Source organism: Asterias rubens, chromosome 21 (assembly GCF_902459465.1).
Source record: "Asterias rubens chromosome 21, eAstRub1.3, whole genome shotgun sequence".
Taxonomy (NCBI): domain Eukaryota; kingdom Metazoa; phylum Echinodermata; class Asteroidea; order Forcipulatida; family Asteriidae; genus Asterias; species Asterias rubens.
Genome location: NC_047082.1, coordinates 11,204,563 through 11,228,545, shown reverse-complemented (window position 1 = coordinate 11,228,545; position 23,983 = coordinate 11,204,563). Strand labels below are relative to the sequence as shown.

Genomic DNA, 23,983 nt, shown 5'->3' with positions numbered 1-23,983 from the left:
GTACAACATCTTGTTCTGATAAGGCGTCAACTGTTCTACCTATTTAACAAATTAACATGTTAATGAAAACTTTTTCCTTGGGGTTCTGACATTTTAATTCATACAGGATTTTATTTAGTTGGTGGTTTAATACAAGGTGATGGAATGAATCTGGTTCGTAACCTTACAAAGATTATAGCTGCACAAACAGCTGCACCAAAATGTCTATAGCGGCTCCAAATTGCTGGTACCAAAATGCCCATTGTGGCTGCAAACAGCTTGTGCCATCTGCCCATAGCGATCGGAAATGTCTTGTACAACAAAAGGTCTATAGTGTCCGCAAACAGCTTGTTTTGAATACCCATAGCGGCCACAAATGGTTTGAACCAGTCTAAAAAGCCAATAGTGGGCACGTGCGGCTTGTACCCGAAAAAGCCAGTGGCTGTAACCTGGCTCACACCGAATGCCCACAGCGGCCGCAAATGGCTTGTTCCAAATTTCCAGAAGTGGGCACATGCAGCGGCTTGTACCCAAAAAGCCAGTGGCTGTAACTGGCTTATGCCAAAAGCCCATAGCGGCCTTAAATGGCTTGTTCCAAAATTCCACATGATTTGACCCACTTCCACTCAACTAAAAAGGTCAAAGTAATGGAAAATTTATGAGATTGCTCAAATAAGCATACTTATGAATATTTCTAAAACAAGACAAGAAAAGAGTAAATGAAAAAAGAAAAATCGGTAAAAAACCCTAGACATCTTTGGTGTACACGTATGGCAATAATTATACAGAAATGCATGGTCTCATAGAAATATGTTAGTCTAAGACATACATTTTAACTTTAGAATTGGTTTGATGGACACTTGATGCTGCAGCCATCTTGCCATCCCCTTCCTTATCAATATAACCAAATTGAGGTCAGTTAGAAACAAAAAATAGTCTGGCCCCCTTTATGTATCCAAGGAATCAACATCTATGAGTATTATTGCATGCATGGAACATGACCAAGATGGCTGCATCAATATAACCAAAGTTAGGCCAGTTAGAAACAAAAAGTAGTCTGGCCTCTATATGTATCCAAGGAATCACAACCTCGTTCCCAGGGGTGATCGATCTCACTGCGCCATTTTTCCCCAGCATGCCTTGTTTCGATCATAACCCCTGGAATTGGCCAATTTAAATGTGCTATATGCTAGCACATTTAAATGAGCCATTAATGAGCGTACGTACTCATTACTCAATCTTTTCTATGCGCGTATGCATGTCTTTCGTCTTAAAGAATGTTTTTGGTTTTTTTTTTAAAAATGTGTTCATGTCATAAAAAACGCGGGCGTGATCATCAACACGCAAATATCTTAAAACTACGCGTGCACGCACTTGACATCTAATGCATGAGCCAATCAGCGTTGTTTCCCAGTACATCACTACCAGGGGTTAGTGACGAGAGGTATCGATACGGCGCGCTGCCCATGGTAGCGAGGCTGAAGGAATCAACATCTATGACTATTATTGCATGCGTGGAACATGACCAAGATGGCTTTACCTTGATCTAGTCCCGTTTGGGACTCTAATGCATGTTTTACTTCTAACTTCGTAGAGGTAGTTTTTTGTTTTTTTAGAGAAGAGTTTGAAAGTATTATTAAAGGAGCTGTGTCGTCATGATCAGACTATCCCTGGGGCTGTACATGGAATAATGAACTCTCAGTTATTGACTGCATGTGCTTGCCCTCCCATTAAGGGAAAGCTCCATTAAAGAAAGAGGTCACAATAAAACATCCTTTTTGTCTTAGCCAACTCACACCTGGTATCACAATATTATTCTACTCCAAACAGTGGATCCTTATCTTCGAATTTGATTTAGAACAAGCCATTAGAGCTGCTGAGTGCCCCAGTCAGATTAGCAGCTCATCCATAAAGTTTAAAGACCCATGTAATGACAGTGTAAATACACACTCACAGAAAAGGATGTAAAGTTTCAGAGTTTTGGCGGCCAAACTCCAAAAGTCTTTAATGGAGCTTTCACGTAGTGCCCCCAAATCAAATCAATGGGTGCGTTGGATTAGCTTCTGGGTCAACCCCGATCTGCCCCCAGTATGTTCGAATAGCTTTGACGTCATTCCAGGGGCTCACCCGGGTCGGCCCCAGGTGCCCTGCTTGTGGAACGGGTCACTTGGGGGGCTGGCCCGAGGTGCATGACATCACCAAGAGAGGGTGAGTGATCGTTCGATTGGCTCTTGTCAGGGGCTCACTCAGGGGCTCACCCGAATGAGCACCGCGGGGTCGACCCATGGAAGCTAATCAAAACGCACCCTATGGAGATTGTGTGGGATGGATCTTGTTAAGAGTTCATAATTCCATGTATAACCACAGGCCTGCATTCATCATAACATAGTCCCTTCAATGTGCTTATATTATTTGAGATATTCTTGTCACTCTCCCCTTTAATACCTGAATTGGTTGATGGTCAAGAGTCCCTAGTAATACCAGTGCCCTATTTCATAGCGCTGATTTTAAGCAGAACAAGTTTTTTAGCACAACAAAATTATGCTTACAAAATAAAGTAACCGGACAAAAAGTTGCTGGTATTCTACTTAGTTTTGCTAAGCAGAAAATGTTAAGCTTGCGCTATTTTATGCCTAAGCAGTTCTGTGAAATTTGGCCCTGATCATTAAATCATATTGAGAATATTACTTTTTCTTATTTTTTTCTAATGAAGAACTTAAGGTTACATATACTGGAGTCTTCTTGAAGACACTGGACACTATTGGTATTGTCAAAGACCAGTCTTCTCATTTGCTGTATCTCAACATACATGTATGCATAAAATAACAAACCTTTGAAAATTTGAGTTCAATTGGTGGTCGAAGTTGCGAGATAATAATGAAAGAAAAAACACCCTTGTCACACGAAGTTGTGTGCTTTCAGATGCTTGATTGCGAGACCTCAAAATCTAATTCTGAGGTCTCGAAATCAAATTTGTGGAAAATTACTTCTGTTTTGAAAACTTTGTCACTTCAGAGGGAGCTGTTTCTCACAATGTTTTATACTGTCAACAGCTCTCCATTACTTGTCACCTAGTCGGGTTTTATGCTAATAATTATTTTGAGTAATTACCAATAGTGTCCACTGCCTTTAAGTAAAATACTTGTATACTGGAGTCTTGTTAAGGCTTATGTACTGCATGACGCATGAAGAACATCATGTCATAAGACGTCTTTCGTAGTCTTCACAAATCATAACACTCATGTTTCTAACTTGCATGTCCACTATTAACATACATGTACATGTACATTAACAACTAAATGACCTGGGTTTGTTTCATAAAAAGTTTTTAGCCAGAATGTCAATATCTATTGCGTCTGACTGGCATCCCCGAACCAAAGATATTAGGGACTTTTCGTTTTCAACGACGGATGGTTCTGCGACGGTAAAGATGACATTTGGCGTCACCTGCGCATGCGTCGGCTTTGAGGACGGTCGTCCCTCAATTTCTACGACAGTACTTGGGATGAATCTTCGTTGTGCTTAAAACGACAACGTTTAGCTGTACCACCGTCGCAGAACCATCCGTTGTCGAAAACGAAAAGTCCCTATTGACAAAGTAGGGAGAATGCCAACAAAGGGCTAGATAGCACAGTTGGTTGAGCGCCGGCAAGTTATTTTGGAGGTCGTTGGCTCAAATCCGGCTCTAGCCAATTTAAAATCATTTAAAATTTACCCGGTCAGTTTCCCTTGTGGTTTATTACTTGTATTTGATATCTGAAATAAAAAGTGGTGTCCCCTGGCCAGGCTGCTTCTCCCCAGGTATGGCCTCAAAAAACGATATTGACAAAATAGGGAGACGACCACTGTAGGGCTAGATAGCTCAGTTGGTAGAGTGCCAGCACGTTAATATGAAGGTCGTTGGTGAAAATCCCCTCTCTGTTCAATTGTTGTTTTTTTCAACCCATATTCATTTAAAATGTTTGCAGTCAGTTTCCCTTGTGGTTTATTATTTTATTTATCTTTGCTTTCCAGCTGGATGAATCTAACAACCAGATCAACAACAGACTGAAGATGTCCATGACTGAGAAAGACGAAGTGAATACTCGACTACAGAACGCCATGACAGGTATAAGACAACTTCTTAAAAAATCAAAAAACAAAATAGAAAATACATAGGAGAAAGAACCAAAAATTCTCTAACTGACAATGGAATCTGATAACTGACAATTTCTTGTGTCACACTTTGACACATTCTATTGTATTACAACACTATATTTGCCACTTTTTCAATGCATAATTACTGTAACTGACTTTGAAACTTTAAAAAACTGAAAACAAAAATGAAAACTGTTTTGTTCACAAGGTGTCTGTTTGGGCTGTCAGTGACAAGTTGTGTTAAAATGCTACAATAGGGTGGCATGGTTGGCATGTGCGTAAAGCGCTCGCCTCTCACCAAGGTGACCCCGGTTCGATTCCCGGCCGGGGCCATATGTGATTTGAGATGTGTGTTGGTTCTCTGCTGTGCCACGAGGGTTTTCCAGACCATCCAGTTTTCCTCTCGGGAAAAAATCAAACACATTCGATCGGTGGCTGTGCTCCGTGGTCATAATGGGTTGATGTGGCTGGCAGCCAAAGGCGCCCTTGCATGCCAGCTTCTCTATTACGTTTTAGCCGCGACCTTCGCAATTCAGCTCTTAGCTGCGAGTAACGATGATTAGCCCCCATTAATTTTATTTTTATAATAATAATAACGAAGTCTTATATAGCGCACGTATCTACTAAACAAGGTACTCAAGGCGCTGAGTATATACAAACTTTCTGAAAGTTTATTGCAGTGATGAATTTTGAGACCCAATTAATTAGCACCTTATAATGGTTTACAAGGTGCTACGGCGCATACAGCAGCCACAGCCAGGAACACTGGGGCGAACCCCTTCCCTTTTCGATAAGTGCACTGGGTTCTTTTACATGCGTTACACAACACATGGGACCAACGGCTTTACGTCCCATCGGAAGGATGAAGCAATGGTTAAGTGTCTTGCTTAAGGACACAAGTGTCACGGCTTGGGATTCGAACCCACACTCTGCTGATCAGAAACACCAGAGTTTGAATTCGGTGATCTTAACCGCTCGGCCACGACACTTTTTATTTTAATTTTATTTGTGATACAGAACTTGAGCATCTTCAGACGGATAACGCAAACATTGCCTCGATGAAGGAGACTCACAAGAAACAACTAGACACTGAGAAACTCAAAACACAAGCGGTGAGTACGGCTTCATCCCAACACTAGGGCAATCAGGATGGCGTAGTGTTACTTTTGCTTGTCGTCCACCTCTAGGACCTTGTTGAAATTGGGGGGTGAGGGGCGGGGCACAATGTGGATCGGGTTTACAGTAATTATAAAGTAAACAGAATTGTTCTGATGTCTCAGCCTGTTTAACCAGCTTTGGAAGCCTGTCCCATAGCTTAACTGCTGCATATTGGACAGAGCGGGAACCATACGACTTGGTTTTGATAACAGGGTTTTCTGTGAAGATCGCAGATTTCTACCTGTTTTAGGTTAATAGGCAAACACAGAAAGCCCCTTATCCACTCCTACTTTCATGCTTTTTGCGTGTGATCATTTGGACGCAAGTTGAGCTTTTCATTTTTGTTTCACTTCTTCCAAACCACCATCTACTGTCACATGCCGTTTGTGCTGTCATGCATTTTGTGCTGTCATGCATTTTGTGCCTGATCATTTGGACTCAAGTTGAGCTTTGTGATTTTGTTTTTTTCTTCCAACAGGCCGTCAACAAGCTCGCTGAAGTGATGAACCGAAAAATAACGACGAACACGAAGGGCAACAAGTCGAGCTCGTCGGACTTGAAGAAGAAGGAGAAAGAGTGCCGTAAACTAGAGCAACAGCTCAACCAGGAGAGAGCTAAGCACAACCAACTTGCCTCTAAGCAGATGAGAGATTATTCCGACCTCCAGATGGTAGGTCACCCTCTCCTGTCTCCTCCCACCCCTTTGGTTCTGTCCTTCTCTGCCTAGCTATACCCCCCTTGCATGTGACGTCACACACTCAAAAACGCCCTCACTGGGGTTAAACAGCGCCCTCACTGGGGTCAAAGGAGGCAAATGATTGGACGATAGCTGTTCTTTGTGCGTGAAAAGGTGCGCATCAGTGTAGCGTTTCGCGTTATGCAAGGGGTCTAATTGATGATAATAATAGGCGATAAATCCGAGTACAGTTGACTCTTGTTCAACAAGATCGGTGGGACTGGCCAAATTACCTATGCAAAACAGAAACATTGTTATAAGAAGACAGCAAAACAAAGAAACACAATGCAGAAATGAGATTCAGGACTCCAGAATGTACTCTTTATAAGTAGAGCCTCTTTAAGAGCAGTGCTGCTTGGGATCGTGCATTTTTTTATGGTTCTCTTTTAAAAGGGCAAGGGCACCAAGGCATTTATCCTTGGTAAATGGTACCCTGTGACGAAATAATAATAAATAAACAATAAAGAATGTTTGTAAGGCGCTAAAATGAGATGCTCAAGGCGCACAAGTGGGGAAACCACACACAGCAAGGAAAATAAGACATTAAACAGTTACACATTTCTACTGGAGCATTTCAAGGGCACCAAGTCAATGACCAGGGGGCATGGAGGCAATCGCCTTTGTTGCCACTGTGAAGTATCAGGCCTGCTTATTATTACCATTTTATTGTTTTTTTTCCGCAGGTATATAACGAAGAATACCAGAAGAGATGCCAGCTACAGATGGAGCTTGACAGCCGTGACTCGGAGCTGGAGCAGCAGCAGCACCGTCTGAAGGCGATCCAGCAGCAGAACCTGGACAATATGAGCATCAGTAGCGCCGGCGACGCAGAGAGTGAGGATGGTAGGGGTAGAGTTAGTTGATTTTAAATAAAAACACCCGTCTTGTGTGGGATGGTGGTCACCTAGCAGCTCTCTACTAACAAGCATGAGTGCGTGTGTTCTGGGCCAGATTTCTTAGAGCTGCTAAGCACAAAAATTTGCTTAGCATGAAATTTTCGCCTTGATAAAAACAGGATTACCAACCAAATTTCCATGTGATTTTCAGGATAAGAAAACAACAGCTGAATACCAGTAACGAGCAATATGCAACAAATTGAAGTTTGGTTGGTAATCCTGTTTTTATTAAGAAACAAATTTCATCGTGCCTAGCAGCTCTACGAAATTGGGCCCAGTTTGTACTACTGTGAATCATGCATGACTTGAGGTGACATCTAGTGGTACTGTATTATCTTTTTCGTTTACCCTCGTTCGTTCGTTCGTACTCTCTGATCATCATCCAAAAAAAGAAAGTCGCAAAACAGTCGGGTCTCGAAATAACCCACAGCACCCATAGCAATTGCAGTGATGCCCAGTGCTTTTGCTGTGGTGCCTTATGCACAGTTCCAATACAAATTTTCTTCATGGAAGTGCCCCTTACCAGTGGAAAATTGCTGTTTGAATGATTTTGAAAAATTATGTTGACTGTTATTCTAAAGTTCTCCCTGACGATGACTAGAGCAAGCTAGTCGAAACGTTGAGACCAATTTCAGAACTGACTCCGCGGCAGTACAGTTAATTACGATCCTATAAGCTAAAGTACATTAGTAGTCCAGTCTAATTTCTATACCATCCGCCCTGGTAATAGTTAATAAGCAGGACAGTTCTTTTCAGAACTGAGAAGTCTCCCGAACCTCCGATTATCTACTCCACGGCAGTAGAATAAAGCAAGACAGTTCCCTAAGAACAACTCTACCTGGCAAGTAGATACACACATGGTGTTACCGCAAACCAAATATACATTGATACCTCACCATGCAATGCCTCAAATCCTATTCTCCCTGATTGTTGTACAAAGTCTCCCTGATTGCAAAATGCAAATGTTGGCAGCACTGGGACTTAAAGCCGTTGGTCCTATGTGTTGTGTAAGGCATGTAAAAGAACCCAGTGCACTTATCAAAAAGAGAAGGGGTTCGCCCTGGTGTTCCTGGTTGTGGCTGCTGTATGCGTCGTAACACCTTGTAAACCCTTATAAGGTGCTAACTAATTGGGTCTCAGAATTCATCACTGCAATAACCTATCTTTCTGAAAGTTTGTATATACTCTGCGCCTTGAGTACATGTACCTTGTTTGGTAGATACATGTACGTGCGCTTTGCTGTATAAGACTTCGATATTATGAGAATAATTATTATCAGTCCACTAATCATTTCCTGACATTGGTGGTTACCATTGTGTTACCGTCCGGAGTTTCCTTCATGCGTGTCTGTGTCGGTTTAATTTCCTGAGGAAAACATTCTTTCTGTAATGAGCTCCTTTGAAAACATCTCATCGGAGATTGACTTTCATGGTTTCCTTGTCTCCTATGGTTTTCCAATGTTACCTTCGCGTTTCATCCATCTCTTTGTAGGTTCATTTTCAATCAAACTAATGAAGAACAAATCCTTACAAAAGTCCAAATATCTGTGACCTGATTTATTGTGCTACGGCAACGTTAGAGAGCATCCAAATTTGTTTTTGTACTTGACTCTTTGTGTGTGAAATTTTTTGATGTCAGCTAGTACAATTTCTTTTTTTCTTTCAAGCTATACCTTTTTTACTTTGATACGTTGCTGAATTTTCTTCCGCCAGTTTGTTTTTTCTTTCCAACCTTTATGTTTTTTTATTTTTTTTATTTTTTAATTTTTTTATTTATTTATTTACTCGATTGATGTGTACACGTTTGCCGTTTATCTTAACCTGAAATCTTTCATAATCCTAAATTAACTTTCGAACTGTACAATCTTGAATGAAACTCCTCATCTTTTCTCTGAATCTTTTATACCTCACCTCACTCTAAAACATCAACATTTTATGAAATTGGCCCTCATTAAAACAATTCTCCTCTTGTCAGTCTATCTAACCTTCAGAAATAAGACCGAAGCCTTAATTGTTTACTCCTTTTTTTGCAAGAGACACCCCCACCCACCCACCCCCCTAAAAAAACGAAAACATTCACAGGTGAAAATAGCTCCCTCAAGAGTCCTCCTCCATATTCGGAAAACTGTGTGGCCTTGCGATCTTCGTTTTTTAGTTTTACAACTATTTTTCAGTCGGCCCATTAAAAACTTTTTTATTTCTTTCGATATGTTTTTTTTTTTCAGGGTGAATTCTTTGTTGTTGTGGGGGGGGGGGGGGTACTAAACATAAAATCTCAAAAACTAAAACCAGAGAAAAGGGTAAGGATAACTTAGAATGAAGAAGTACAGATTACTAGACCTGTATCATGCTGCCACAATCTTGGTCATGTTCCTTGTATCCAACAACAGAAACAAATGCTGATACTTATTGTACAAAAAGGAACCAGACTATTTCTCCTCTTCCAGCCTCGGTCTGGTTACATTGAGATGAATGAGGTAAAATTAACATGGCTGCCCCATGATAACGGCCTCTTGAGGGTAAACTTTATTGATGTTTCTTGACTTTCTTCTTTTTCTAGGTGGACACCTTGAAGGCTGGCTTCAAGTCCCTACTAAGAACATCAAACGGAACGGATGGAGGAAGAAATATGTGGAGGTCAGCTCCAAGAAGGTTCTCTTCTACGAGTCGGAAGAAGAGAAGAGCATCAAGAAACCGTATCTCGTCCTAGATATCGAGTAAGTTCTTCCTAAGCCACAAATATATATTTCTTAGTTATTTTTCCAAGGGCAGCGAACGAAAATCACTACACAGGGATGAGCAATTCTACACGTTACTCTAACTTCAGAAAATATTTATGTCTTTAAAAATAAACTTGGGGTTCAGTTTTTTTCTTCTCAACAACCTACATGTAAGAAGAAACTATAAATAAATAGTAAACTTGCGGGTACAACCATGTGTAAATCTCTTAGGGTGAGTGTTGGCTCTGAAAAAAGCCGGTTGGGTCTCGCTGTTTCGAACAGAATACTCTGCTCGCCTTCAGGAGACGAGCAGAATATAATGTTCGAAACGTCGAGACCCAACCGGCTCTTTTCAGAGCCAACACTCACCCTAAGAGATTTACACATTGTTGCACCCGCAAGTTTACTATTTATTTATGTTTTCTTCTTATCTCTCCACACCATGCAAAGCTTCAAACAATACTAACCTACATGTATGACATCCCTGAGCACGATGAGTGACCGATATGAGGGCTATATAAAGAAGCCATTATTATTAACATTATTATTAATATATATTCATAAATACCTAAGACAGTTTATCCATTCTGATTGGTCGATAGGGCATCATGAGGGGTTGTTTGAACGGATGATATAACACCAGTAAAAAGTGTTATAACATGGGCGTGAAACGCGAGCTTGCAAATGCGCTTATAAGACAGTTTCTTCATTCCTGTTGGTCGAGAACAACGGCTGAAACAAATGTGCCACATCACGCGATACGCGCGACGCGCACATCATCTCCCTATAAGGAGTTGTTTACCCGAGGGCCTTACCATTTCATAGCTGGAGGGGTGTTGTGTTGAAAGAAATCATTGACGAATTATAATTTTTGCATTTTATTTTACCTTTTGACCGAGAAGTGTTGATGTTTTTTGACCGAAAAGGTATTTATGAATGGGAATCAAAGTGTGTTGAATCGGTTTTCAACTAGTGGTTTAAACCTGCCGAGGCCTGGTTCTTGATAATTTACCTCGACTTCGTCTTGGTAAAATTATCAAGTCCAGGCATCGGCGCGGGTTTAAACCACTAGTTGAAAACCTCTTCACCACACATTGATCCCCTTAATAATATTGAGGTCTTATATAGCACACGTATCTACATCCTAACAAGAAACTCAAGGCGTTTAGATTATACAAACTGTGAGTATATGACTGTTGTTTTAACTCTTTTGCAGTAAACTTTATCATGTGCGAGCTGTAACACAAGGAGATGTAATCAGAGCGGATGCCAAAGATATTCCACGCATATTCCAAGTATTATATGCTGGGGAAGGAGAGAGCAAACTGGAAAACCTACCTGTAGAAACCAATAATGAGGTAAGAAGAACATTCAGGGTTGACTCGTTTGTGTCTTTCAACCTCAGTGGACCCGGTTCGAATCCCTTATTGGTGACACAATAGCGTCTCAATGCGCTTTACATTAGTACCCTGGTCAATGGGCCAATAACATTAATGGTGTGTTTATTGGGGGGAAAATAACAACTAGTGACTAATGTACTCTTGTGGTTTATCATTCCTTAAAAGACACTGGACACTAGTGGCAATTGTCGAAGACTAGTCTTCACAGTTGGTGAATCTCAACATAAGCATAAAATAACAAACCTGTGAAATTTGAGCTCAATCGGTCGCCGAAGTTGTGAGGTAGGAATGATAGAAAAAAACACCCTTGTCACACGAAGTTGTGTGCTTTCAGATGCTTGATTTCGAGACCTCAAATTCTAAATCTAAAGTCTCAAAATCATATTCGTGGAAAATTACTTCTGTCTCGAAAACTATGTCACTTAAGGAGCCGTTTCTCGCAATGTTCTCGCAACTCTTTACAAAGTAAGGTTTTATGCTAACAATTATTTTGAGTAATTCCCAATAGTGTCCACTGCCTTTAAAACATTCCTTGTTTTTATGTTTTGTGTTTTCATCAACAGGCCAAGAGCAATATTATCAAGCACAAGAATCACGAGTTTGTTGTTGCCTACTTCCACATTCCCACCACGTGTGAATGTTGCGGTAAAGCATTAAGCAGCGTAATCAAGCCATCACCAGCATTGGAATGCCAGTGTAAGTTCAGATATCATCTTGGTTTTTACGGCTGATAAAGGTCGAAGATGCAGCTGTTTAAGACTGATTGGCTTCTTGTGTTGGCCGCGCAAGCTCATTTACGCCAATTTACTTACATGGAACGCAATATATAGCTATTAGTAGCAGCGTTTAATCTATTTTGTCATGTGTGTAAACACAACCCATCGCACACACAACCAGATTCTACAAAAGTTTTTGAAAATCTACAAACCTAAAAAATTTCCTAAAGAAACAGATTGTCATAGATTTTTATCAAAAGGGCATTTATGAATAGGAATAAAAGAGTAGTGACTCGTTCTTAAACAGTCGTTTAAAACCTTTCAGGGTCGTGGCTTTCGATAAAGTCATTATCACATGGCCACAACCTTGTCGGTTTTAAACGGCCGTTTATTAAAACAATCGAACAGTTTCAAAAACTTTGCCTTTAAAGTTTGCTTTCATCTTTTGTTGATGCAAATTGTTCATGTGGTGTTATTTGCGGTAGGTTGTTGAGATTACCTTCTTGCTTGACACCTTTGTCTTTTTATTTTATTTTGTTGCAGTGTGCCGTTATAAAGTACACAAAGAGCATCATGATAAGATGGAAGAGTTTTGCCCACCGTGTAAAGGTAGGACTGCCATCACACTGGCATGCAACTTCTCAGATAATTTCATTTTTTTCCCCTTCTTTTAAAGTTGTGTTTTACCCTTTTTTTATTATTTGCAAGTCGCCAGACACACATGGCCTGAAGGCCACTTCAAAGTGTGGGCTACAATTATTTTTTTCCGGAGGCCGTTGCCACCTACTCCTAGGGCTGAAACAGGGTTACCCCCATTACAGTCCATATGGATGTAGGCTTGGGTATCATCAGTCCGAAGCCTGGCCGGTGGAGCAGAAAGCACAACCTCCCCAATTTTACGTAGCAAGTGTCACAACCGGGATTCGAACCCATAACTCTGCTGATCAAACACCAGAGCTTGAATCCAGTGCTCTTATAACTGCTCGGCCACGACATGCCAATGTCACACCGATGTGTGTTAGCACTGAATACTCAGTACCTTATATTCGGGTTGGATTCAAACCCACAACCTTTTGAATTTGAACTGCCTCTAGCTATCGGGCAATCTCAGTGGTCTAGTTAGTCAGGCCTGCTGATGTTTGGAATGAATTAACTCCTCTTCAACATCCGAGTTCACTAGTTAATCTTATGATCTTCTTCTCATTTTGACAGTGAACATTGATATGGACATGGCTAAGCATATGCTGCTGATGACAACCTCACAGGATGAACAGCAGAAATGGATCAGCCGCCTTGCTAAGCAGATTGCAAGCCAGCGGACGGCTACACTCCCTCGTACAGGCTCCACCAGCTCACCAAGGTAATGTGGGTAGTAAGGGGGTAGGATTAGCCTCTTGTCAAGACCTTCGTGGCTCGGACATCTAGCGAAAGTCTGCGTTTTGATTGGTTCATCGTTCAGCACTTTGCATACAAGTGATGAATAATGCACGTTTCAAACTCTATGAATAATTTATAAAAAAAAAATTCAAAAGGTTCTCGTGGCGTTGCTACTCGACTTGCGCATGTGTCCAAGCTACGACGGCCTTGACAAAAGGCTAGGGTAGGTTCGGAAAAACTCTCTCGCTTTCAATCGTTCATTTCACTCCACTGAAATATCTACTCTCAAATTTTCCACCTTAAACTCGGTTCATACTTCATGCGAATGTGATGCAAATTTTCAAGTCAAAACGCCGTTTTCGCAGCGAATGTTTCGCAGGAGTTGAGCACAAGTCAACAGATGCGAATTATTCAATGTGAATTTGTGATGTCAGATTTTGTGATCACAAAATTTGTACCGCATTCGCAGGAAGTATACACTGGGCTTAACTCTGTAGTTGTTGACCTTTTAGTGAACTCTGACCTCTGTAATCTTGACCTTTCTTGTTTGTGTCCTTGGGTAGGCCGGGTAGATACTCCACAACAAGCCTTATGTGAGTAAAACACAGCATTTATTGATCTTGTGGAGGAGATGACTGTAATGCAGAATGCTTATGATTTCCAGCCCCCCCTCTTTCTTTTCTCCCAATCTGTCTTCTCCTTCCATCTAACCCCCCTCACTCCGCCCCTATTCCACCCTAACTCCTCCCTGTACCCCCCTTGTTCCACCGTATTCAACCTTTAACCCCCACTCCACCCATAACTCCTCACTTCAGCCCATTCAATCCTAACCCCTTATTCCACCCCTAATCCCACATTCCAACATTATTACTCCTTTAACCCCCAACTCCACTCTTACCTCCTCACTCCACCTGTATTCAACCCTAACCCCTCACTCCACCCCTAACCCCTGCCTCCACCCATTTTCCACCCCAAACCCTGCCCCCCCCCCCCCCCACACAACTTTTTTTTTTTGACAAATTGTGTCATCAAAATCTCAGATGTTATCAAAGCGAAAAACCTACATGTACTCAATATTTTGGATGTGCCAGCCACGGTCAATGCATGTGACGTGCGAGAATTTTTACTTGGCTACTGGACGTGAGATAATGTCAGGATTCAAACAATAATGATTTTTTTATTTGTTTTAATTTAATTAACTTACATAAGTACTTATTTGGGTTTTAAGGCATTGCATGGTGAGGTAGCAGTATGTATTCAGTTTGCGGAAACACCATGTGTTTCTACTTTGCTGTTCTTGAGAATTTGTTTTTGAGAGCTTGTCTTGCTTCTACTGCTGCCCCTTGTGATAGTTGGATTATTTTTAAAATAAAAGCCAGTGACTCGATTCTCAAATCTATTAAAATAGCTACTTAAAATTGTGGGTCAAATCAACCCAAAATTTAATCTGCGGAAGTCCCCTGGATTTGTTTCTGAAATCTAAGATGGCGTCCAAAACTGCCGCCATTTTCAAATATGTTCATAGCCATGCAACCAGCCTTGCTGGAAATACAAATAATAATGTGTCTAATTTTTATGCTTCAAAGCAGAAGGAATCTAATAGAACCATTATTTTGAGAGTTTAGAACTGGTTGCAAAGCATATAGCATGTTGCATTGGAGTAATTCAGTTCCTCAGGCAAGCATGTAATGTGAGTTTTGAAAATACTCGCATGAAAATATTGTCCAAATTACAGCTCTTATTGATGTTGGTGTACTATCAAACGTCATAATGATGAGGTCAGTGTTCTGTTGGACACTTTAGGACACTAGGGGGCAGCAGACACAATGAATTTGAATCTGAATCTGAATCTGAATCAACTTTTTGTAGAGAAGACAATGAAGAAATTCAAGTTTTAGATGTGGGAGGAAAACAATGGGAGACTTTGAGACGCTAGGTGGCAGCAGACTTATTCCAATGTTTACGTAGTTCTGAGCATGCGCACATTACCGAGAACAATGGATTTTACCTGGTAAGTCTGCTGCCACCAAGTGTCCTGAAAGTCTCACATTGTGGAAAACCCATGCAATCAGGTAGGGACTGAAAGAACCCAATCGTCATGCAAGACTTGTACAGAGGTGAAAGGCATGGACAGAAACCACTGAGCAATTGTGCTTGCCCTAATGTGTTTGAGTGAATGAATGGCTTTGGCACTGGATGATGCTGAAAAGTTCTGTTCTGCTACCTCACCATAGGGGCCCAAGCAGGGTGCAGTGCACATTTGACTAAAGTCACCGTTGGGGCTCAGCAGGGTATAGTGCACATTTGACTAAAGTCACCGTTGGGGCTCAAGCAGGGTATAGTGCACAGTTGACCAAAGTCACCATTGAGGCTCAAGCAGGGTATAGTGCACAGTTGACTAAAGTCACCATTGGGGCTCAAGCATGGTATAGTGCACAGTTGACCAAAGTCACCATTGGGGCTCAAGCAGGGAATAGTGCACAGTTGACTAAAGTCACCATTGGGGCTCAAGCATGGTATAGTGCACAGTTGACTAAAGTCACCATTGGGGCTCAAGCATGGTATAGTGCACAGTTGACTAAAGTCACCATTGGGGCTCAAGCATGGTATAGTGCACAGTTGACCAAAGTCACCATTGGGGCTCAAGCAGGGTATAGTGCACAGTTGACTAAAGTCACCATTGGGGCTCAAGCAGGGTATAGCGCACAGTTGACTAAAGTCACCATTGGGGCTCAAGCATGGTATAGTGCACAGTTGACCAAAGTCACCATTGGGGCTCAAGCAGGGTATAGTGCACAGTTGACCAAAGTCACCATTGAGGCTCAAGCAGGGTATAGTGCACAGTTGACTAAAGTCACCATTGGGGCTCAAGCAGGGTATAGTGCACAGTTGACCAAAGTCACCATTGGGGCTCAAGCATGGTATAGTGCACATTTGACTAAAGTCACCGTTGGGGCTCAAGCAGGGTATAGTGCACATTTGACTAAAGTCACCATTGGGGCTCAAGCATGGTATAGTGCACAGTTGACCAAAGTCACCATTGAGGCTCAAGCAGGGTATAGTGCACAGTTGACTAAAGTCACCATTGGGGCTCAAGCAGGGTATAGTGCACAGTTGACTAAAGTCACCGTTGGGGCTCAAGCAGGGTATAGTGCACAGTTGACTAAAGTCACCATTGGGGCTCAAGCAGGGTATAGTGCACAGTTGACCAAAGTCACCATTGGGGCTCAAGCAGGGTATAGCGCACAGTGGACTAAAGTCACCATTGGGGCTCAAGCAGGGTATAGTGCACAGTTGACCAAAGTCACCATTGGGGCTCAAGCATGGTATAGTGCACAGTTGACTAAAGTCACCGTTGGGGCTCAAGCAGGGTATAGTGCACATTTGACTAAAGTCACCATTGGGGCTCAAGCATGGTATAGTGCACAGTTGACTAAAGTCACCATTGGGGCTCAAGCAGGGTATAGTGCACAGTTGACTGAAGTCACCATCGGGGCTCCATCAGGGTATAGTGCACAGTTGACCAAAGTCACCATTGGGGCTCAAGCAGGGTATAGTGCACAGTTGACTAAAGTCACCATTGGGGCTCAAGCAGGGTATAGTGCACAGTTGACTAAAGTCACCATTGGGGCTCAAGCATGGTATAGTGCACAGTTGACTAAAGTCACCATTGGGGCTCAAGCAGGGTATAGCGCACAGTGGACTAAAGTCACCATTGGGGCTCAAGCAGGGTATAGTGCACAGTTGACCAAAGTCACCATTGGGGCTCAAGCAGGGTATAGCGCACAGTGGACTAAAGTCACCATTGGGGCTCAAGCAGGGTATAGTGCACAGTTGACCAAAGTCACCATTGGGGCTCAAGCATGGTATAGTGCACAGTTGACTAAAGTCACCGTTGGGGCTCAAGCAGGGTATAGTGCACATTTGACTAAAGTCACCATTGGGGCTCAAGCATGGTGCAGTGCACAGTTGACTAAAGTCACCGTTGGGGCTCAAGCAGGGTATAGTGCACAGTTGACTACAGTCACCATTGGGGCTCAAGCAGGGTATAGTGCACAGTTGACTAAAGTCACCATTGGGGCTCAAGCAGGGTATAGTGCACAGTTGACTAAAGTCACCATTTGGGCTCAAGCAGAGTATAGTGCACAGTTGACTAAAGTCAACATTGGGGCTCAAGCAGGGTATAGTGCACAGTTGACTAAAGTCACCATTGGGGCTCAAGCAGGTATAGTGCACAGTTGACCAAAGTCACCATTGGGGCTCAAGCAGGGTATAGTGCACAGTTGACTTAAGTCACCATTGGGGCTCAAGCAGGGTATAGTGCACAGTTGACTAAAGTCAACATAGGTGCTCAAGCAGGGTATAGCGCACAGTTGACTAAAGTCACCATTGGGGCTCAAGCATGGTATAGTGCACAGTTGACTAAAGTCACCATTGGGGCTCAAGCATGGTATAGTGCACAGTATACTAAAGTCACCACTGGGCCCAAAATGGCGCAACCAAGATAATTGTGATGATGGCGTCGGGTGAAGTGCATGATTATAATTTATGTTATTATTCTCCTCAACGTTGAATTTAAAGTTCATAAAAGTATAATATTGTCACATGATAACCACATGATGACCACATGACAACCACATGACGACCACGTGACACTAATGTACACTATTGTTTTCCCTCTATCCCATAACAGTCGAACAAACTTTGTTCAGCAGTCGATGCGTCGGAACAGCAACCCGGTCCGACAATCCTCAGTGGGCTCCAACTCAAAGAGGTAGTCTCCATCCCATCACTCTGCCCCCTCCCATCCAGCACCATAAATGCTTCAAATTAAAAACAAAATCAGCACAAGTTTTTCTACGTTCAAATTTGATAAAAATTTGTTACAAATGTTAACTCAGTATATATTTTGAAGTTTTCAGTGAGTTTTTCTATGTTTGAATACTCTAAAATAGAATAATAATAAAGAAAGTAATTGTGTTTAAAATGTTATCCACAGAGCATTAACTGTGCAGCAGGTGCTGCTACCAGTATAACATTTTTTAACTTGTAAAACTTGCAAATAAGTAAAAACAAAATATTTACATATTTAAGGTGTGTGTATTGGAAAATATCAAGATTTATTATTGCTAACAAAAACATTACAGAAATGCTATCTTGACAAATTTGATAAAGTAAGCCGAAGTCGAACAAGACGCTGATCTGTTGTTACCACAAGGTACAACACAGTTAGACTTGTTTTATATTTTGTTCCATGCATGGAAACTCAAGGATATTTAAGCTGACGTTTATTACTTTCTCCATATTTGTACATTCTGCTTTTCTTTAACTTTGCAATTTGAACAGGTTGAATGTAGTTGCTGAAGTGTACAATTTATTGGCTCCTTAAAAATAGTGTATTGCTGGCCAATTTATATATTTATAATATAAATATAAATCTGCAATCAGTAGCAAAGACATGCTGAGGGAAAACAACACAGAACTGGTGTTTTTTCCCCCTCCTGTTACCAAAGTCATAACTTGTGATCTCAGAGGATTTACTTGAATCAAATTTGTATCAAGTTTCCTGATTGGCATTGTCTACATATGTAATAGGGTAAGACAGAAGAATAAGCGTCATGAAAGTGAAATTGAAAATTACTTTTTGTGCGGAGGCTTTGAAGGGCGCCCTCTTGTGACTCGTCTTGTGTGATCACAGCCTTTGTACAATAAGAGTGAGAGAGTTGGTGCAACCTGGGGTTGGAAATCGGGGCCCAAGCTTAAGATTTTTCACTATACCAGAGTGAAAAGAAAAAACTCCAAAGAAAACAAGCATTAAGTTTTCCACGCTCTTCACTTTTTGCGGAGGAGAAGTCTCAGTTCAGAAACCGCCCTCGTTTGATCAGTGCTCTTTTGTGAGACCCCAATGGTTTTTGTGTTGCATTTGGGGGCGGGGGTAAAGCATTTAGCGATTTGTCCTGGAAGGAAAGGATACACAGTTTATGTGTACATACATTGTATCATAGTATTATAGTCAGTACTCTGCCAAGTGTTTTTTGAACACTTGGATTATTTGATTTATTAATGAAGACATATTTTGTACTCCGGAACTGTTGACTAATATTAATGTATATACTCCAAATCAATGATAACTTTCAAATAATTGATGTGATAATCTTGTAAGATAGATTTCAGTGTTTAACCATGGAGTAGCCATCTTGGGTTTATCAAGTCAATCTGGGTGATTTAGAGGCTCATAGCAAATTAAACGGGTGCCTTGCGTCTCCATGAGTTTTTAGCATGTTATTTCTCATTGAAGGATATGGGGATATAGACAAAATGGAGGCTCCATGGTAAAGGTCTAGTTAAAGGGGTTTATTGTGTACATGTACTCTTGCAGAGCTTTGGAAATGATTGGACATTTAGAGGTTTGCATCTAGAGTTTCCCCATACCTGTAGCTCTTGTATTCACTTGTTCACTTCACCCCGCTGAGTTTTATGTGAGTTTTACTTCTTTTGTGGTAATGTGTTTATTTCACTCCAATATGACAGGAAAGGGCTATTGGTGGCCTTGGAAAAACTCCTGCTGCCGAGACGCTTACCCTCTTTGAATAAAGATAATGTACAACACTGGTAATGTCGGCACTACTGTTGTACGATTAATTTCTTTGAGTCAAGATAAGGTATAGGCATTTGGCATGTTTGCATATTTGTGCAAGGGGTATGCGTATTGCCTTTGAATCAGTTTAATACAATGTACAGGGGTCGATTTCACAAAGAGTTAGGACTCGTCTTATCTCGAGTTAACTCGTCCTACATGTAACTTAGGATTAATCTTAAGGTCTGCATGCTACAGTGCAGGGTTGGGACTTTAAGATTAGTCTTAAGTTAGGTAGGAAGAGTTTTGTGAAATCGACGGCAGCATAGGTAATGTTGGCACTACTGCTGCTACTTGTTCATTTAATATCTTTGAGTCAAGATAAGGTATATGCATTTGGCATGTTAGTGTATTTGTGCTACGGGTACTGCCTTTGAATGAACCTGAGGCAGATCATTTTGTAATGTTGACATTGTTGCCACTACTAGTTGGTATGTTTACAAGTTACTTGGGTCAATGCATTTAATGGACGAGCAGCTAAACTACCTTGGGCAGCCCTACTGGTTTGTGCATGATCCAATTAAGTCCACTGTTTGGAAAGGGAATTACATGGAGATAACAGGTGTGAGTTGCCAGACGAAAAGGATGTGTTATTTTAGCATTTTTATGCAATGGAGCTTTATCGTAATGATTTGACATGTTGGCAAATTTCTACTACATGTATGGTGCTGCTACTGATATTTTATACTTCCTTTAAATCAAGATCGGGTAATGCTAAAGTTACGTAACAAAACCTTTCGCTGGACATTCCCCCAAGAGTAAATAGATCCCTCATATTTCCATTATGGCCACATTTGACTTAACTATACCATAACAAACTATTTGTTGTATTCTAAAGTGAAACATCTTTGTCCAAGAAGGAACAAAATAGTAAAAGTTTTATTGAAACTGCAAGACAAATCTGCAAAAGCTGTATCGAGTGGGACCCCCCGATTATAAGAGAACTTTGCTGCAATTCATACTCAATATAGATGTCGGTTTTTACATCATTATGAGTCCTATTTCTAATGCAAGTTCAATGTCAACTGGGTAAATGTTGATGTTTTTTTTTCTCTAAACGATACTACTAATAAAGCAAGGTATGAAATTGTTTTATTCACTTCATAATATTGATTGTGTGTAGAGCTTGACCAGGAAAGTGCCATTTATTTGTTATGTTTTGTTATCCCTATAAAATGCCTTTGACTTGATCAATGCAAAAGTTCTAGTTTATAAAGCTTTTCCTCAAAAACAATGAAGGATTTTGTTTCACAGAATTCGGGAAAGTACCGAGTATACAGTGTTTTTATATACACATTTGGTTGTAAGTGTAAAAAAACAAATTATGTTTATCCCTGATGCAAAATTAACATTCTATGGCCCTTTTCGAAACCTCGGCTTTGGATTCGGCTTCAGGCTCCGTCCCCTGAAGCAAGCCCGGAGGGCGTACGTACAGCACGCGCAATATTGTCAAAACAACCGCGGGGCCAAGCAAGCCTGAGCTAAATCCAGAGCCGAAGCAGTGGTTTCGAAAAGGGCCTATTAAACCGAAGAATCTTTATGTTGCGAACTGCATAATGGTAAACTTATTAAAGGTCAAAGGTTACGCCTGATCATGTGCTTTGAAAGCAAACCACTATCTGTCTGTATTTGTAAGACAGAATAGTACAGAACTTCTTTATTTAAAAGCCATTTGTTGGTTGTTATCACGTTAGTCTTAAATAAACTGCAGCAATGTCTTGCTGTCACAGAGAATCTGTTCTTTCAAAATGTCTTTATAGATCATGTATTTTTTTCCTGCTGCACTCCATGCCAGCAAACCACCATTCAAGGATTTGGGTACTTTTTCAAAATGTCCACAGATTTACACTAAACTTACAGGCTTTGAAGATAATGATAGTGGAAAGCTTCCCTTCAAATATTACTAGCTGAGGTTGTGTAGTTTTTGAGAAATTAGTAAAACAAGTCAAAAAATAATTTTCGTCTCATGAGACGAAAATTATTTTAGCATGTAAAATCCCATTAACCAGTTATGATATTATAGCATAACTGGTTTATACGTTTTTACATGCTAAAACTGAGACGAAAATTATTTGTTTTACTCATTTCGTAAAAACTACAGCACCTAGTAAAATTTGAAGTTAGTAAAAATTAGTAAAATTTCAAGGGAAGCTTTCTACTATCATAATCTTCAAATTTGGACATTGTGTTTTTTGTTTGGAAAAAGTACATATACCCTTTAACATCTAAGCAAGCTGGTTTGCAGAAAAAAATTGTTCAGCCGGAAATAATCGGGAACCTGCCACAAACATATTCGTTAAGTTGTTATTTTGGCTGGTAAACCTAACTTTGCTAAGGATTTGTTGTGTGTCAACAAATCAAAAACTAACTTCATGGCACTGCGTGAACATATTCTGCGCTTAGTCCCTGCACTGGACACTATTGGTAATTACTCAAAATAATTGTTAGCATAAAACTGAGTTGTTAACGATCAATGGAGAGCTGTTGATAGGATAAAACATTGTGAGAAACGGCTCCCTCTGAAGTAACGTAGGATTTGATTTCGAGACCTCAAAATTAGATTATCTGAAATCACACTACTTCGTGTGACAAGGGTGTTTTTTCTTCCATTATTATCTCGCCAATTTGACGACCAATTGAGTTTACAGGTTTGTTATTTTGTGCATATGTTGAGATACACCAAGTGAGAAGACTGGTCCTTGACAATTACCGAAAGTGTCAAGTGTCTTTAGGGCTGTTCTTCGACACTGTAGAAAATCCCATGCGACGTATGTAAGTCCACATAGTGTTTCAAAACCCTGCCTTGTGTGGACCTCTTTTTGTTCTCACGTCCCCACTGCGTTGTTTGTAATGTTTTTCCGGGGGTGTTTGGGCAGACGTAACGAGAGTGTACGAACACAAAATGAGTGGAAACTCTTGTCAAATTGGCTGATGACCTACGTGAAAATTCTTCACGTGTTCCTCTTCTTGATGTTGAAATTTCATCAAATGATACTGTCCATATAAATTAACACAAAACCTCTGAAAAACACGAACCAAACTCTTCATAACTTGGGATTAATATCGGGACTTGGACGAGTTAAGGTCCGTCTCCATAGACGTTTAGACACATTGAACTCGTCCTAAGTTTACTCGTCCTAACTCGAGATTGGATTAATCCTAGCGTTCCGTGAAATCGGCTGCTGATGTGAACTGTCATGTTTGTTATTCACAAGCCTGCAAAATAAAACCTAAACAAGAACGTCCCGTTTTAGTTAATCACCTTTCACATTATTAGCTGTATTAGCATTTCATTGTCTTCATTGTAAAAATAACGAAAGTGTATATTTTGTTTCATATAATTATTATGTTATAACCCTTAACAAAGTACACGTACCGAGATTTTGTTGCTGGAATTATTTGTTGACGTATTATTATTTTCAGTTTTGTTATTTGTAATAGAACACGATGTGATATCGTTAAAATACTGAAGTGAAACAAATAATGATTATTACTTCCCGCTTTAGAAACGATGAGAAAATACACAGAACAAGTTAAACCATAACAAGTTTTGCCCTTGCTTTTTGTGTGTTTTGGTTTACATGATTGACAAAGTTGAAACTAAAACTTTATTATTAAAGCCATTGTACACTTTCGGTAAACAGTATTGTCCAAAGGCAAACACTTCGTGTATCACAACTTATATATAAAATAACAAACCTGTGAAACTTTAGGCTCAATCGGTCATCGGAGTCTGGAGAAAAGCACGTTTCGCCGTGTCATGATATGTGTTTATTATAATCCGTAATTCTCGTTGTCGAGAATTGATAATTGTTTTAATGTTTTCTCAAAAAGTAAAGCATTTCATGGAATAATATTTCAAGAGAAGTCTTTTACCATTACCTTCTGTAAACCATGTAAGTTATTTGTAAATCTGTGAACTTTTGGTTTTTTTCGGTTCCGAAAGTGTATAATGGCTTTAATATAACAGTTTCATTCGTTTTGATGTCGGGTATTTTTTTCCTGAGGTTTTTTTCTTCTTCTTTTCTAAACCTCAGCCGGGTCTCCGGGCCCCGTTTTGTGTTAAAGACATGGACACTATGAGTAATTGTCAAAGACCAGTCTTCTCACTTGGTGTATCTCAACATATGTACAAAATAACAAACCTGTGAAAATTTGAGCTCAGTTGGTAGTCGAAGTTGCAAGATAACTATAAAAGAAAAAACACCCTTGTCACACGAAGTTGTGT

General features: G+C 40.6%; 1 protein-coding gene across 5 annotated transcripts in view; it reads left to right on the top strand.

The window, feature by feature from the left end:
* Positions 1 to 19,929, top strand: part of LOC117304329 (rho-associated protein kinase 2-like) — a 73,011-nt gene extending 53,082 nt beyond the window's left edge. For 3 of the 5 annotated variants that reach the window (XM_033788714.1, XM_033788716.1, XM_033788713.1), the window contains 11 exons: positions 3,994 to 4,087; positions 5,134 to 5,228; positions 5,753 to 5,944; positions 6,694 to 6,853; positions 9,466 to 9,622; positions 10,842 to 10,983; positions 11,589 to 11,721; positions 12,285 to 12,350; positions 12,954 to 13,101; positions 13,682 to 13,711; positions 17,812 to 19,929. In XM_033788714.1, coding sequence (XP_033644605.1) covers positions 3,994 to 4,087; positions 5,134 to 5,228; positions 5,753 to 5,944; positions 6,694 to 6,853; positions 9,466 to 9,622; positions 10,842 to 10,983; positions 11,589 to 11,721; positions 12,285 to 12,350; positions 12,954 to 13,101; positions 13,682 to 13,711; positions 17,812 to 17,896 — 1,302 coding nt within the window. In that variant the 3' untranslated portion in view covers positions 17,897 to 19,929. The remainder of the gene's footprint in view (positions 1 to 3,993; positions 4,088 to 5,133; positions 5,229 to 5,752; positions 5,945 to 6,693; positions 6,854 to 9,465; positions 9,623 to 10,841; positions 10,984 to 11,588; positions 11,722 to 12,284; positions 12,351 to 12,953; positions 13,102 to 13,681; positions 13,712 to 17,811) is intronic. The other 2 variants (XM_033788715.1, XM_033788717.1) reach the window with 2 other exon arrangements.
* The last annotated feature ends 4,054 nt before the right edge of the window (positions 19,930 to 23,983 follow it).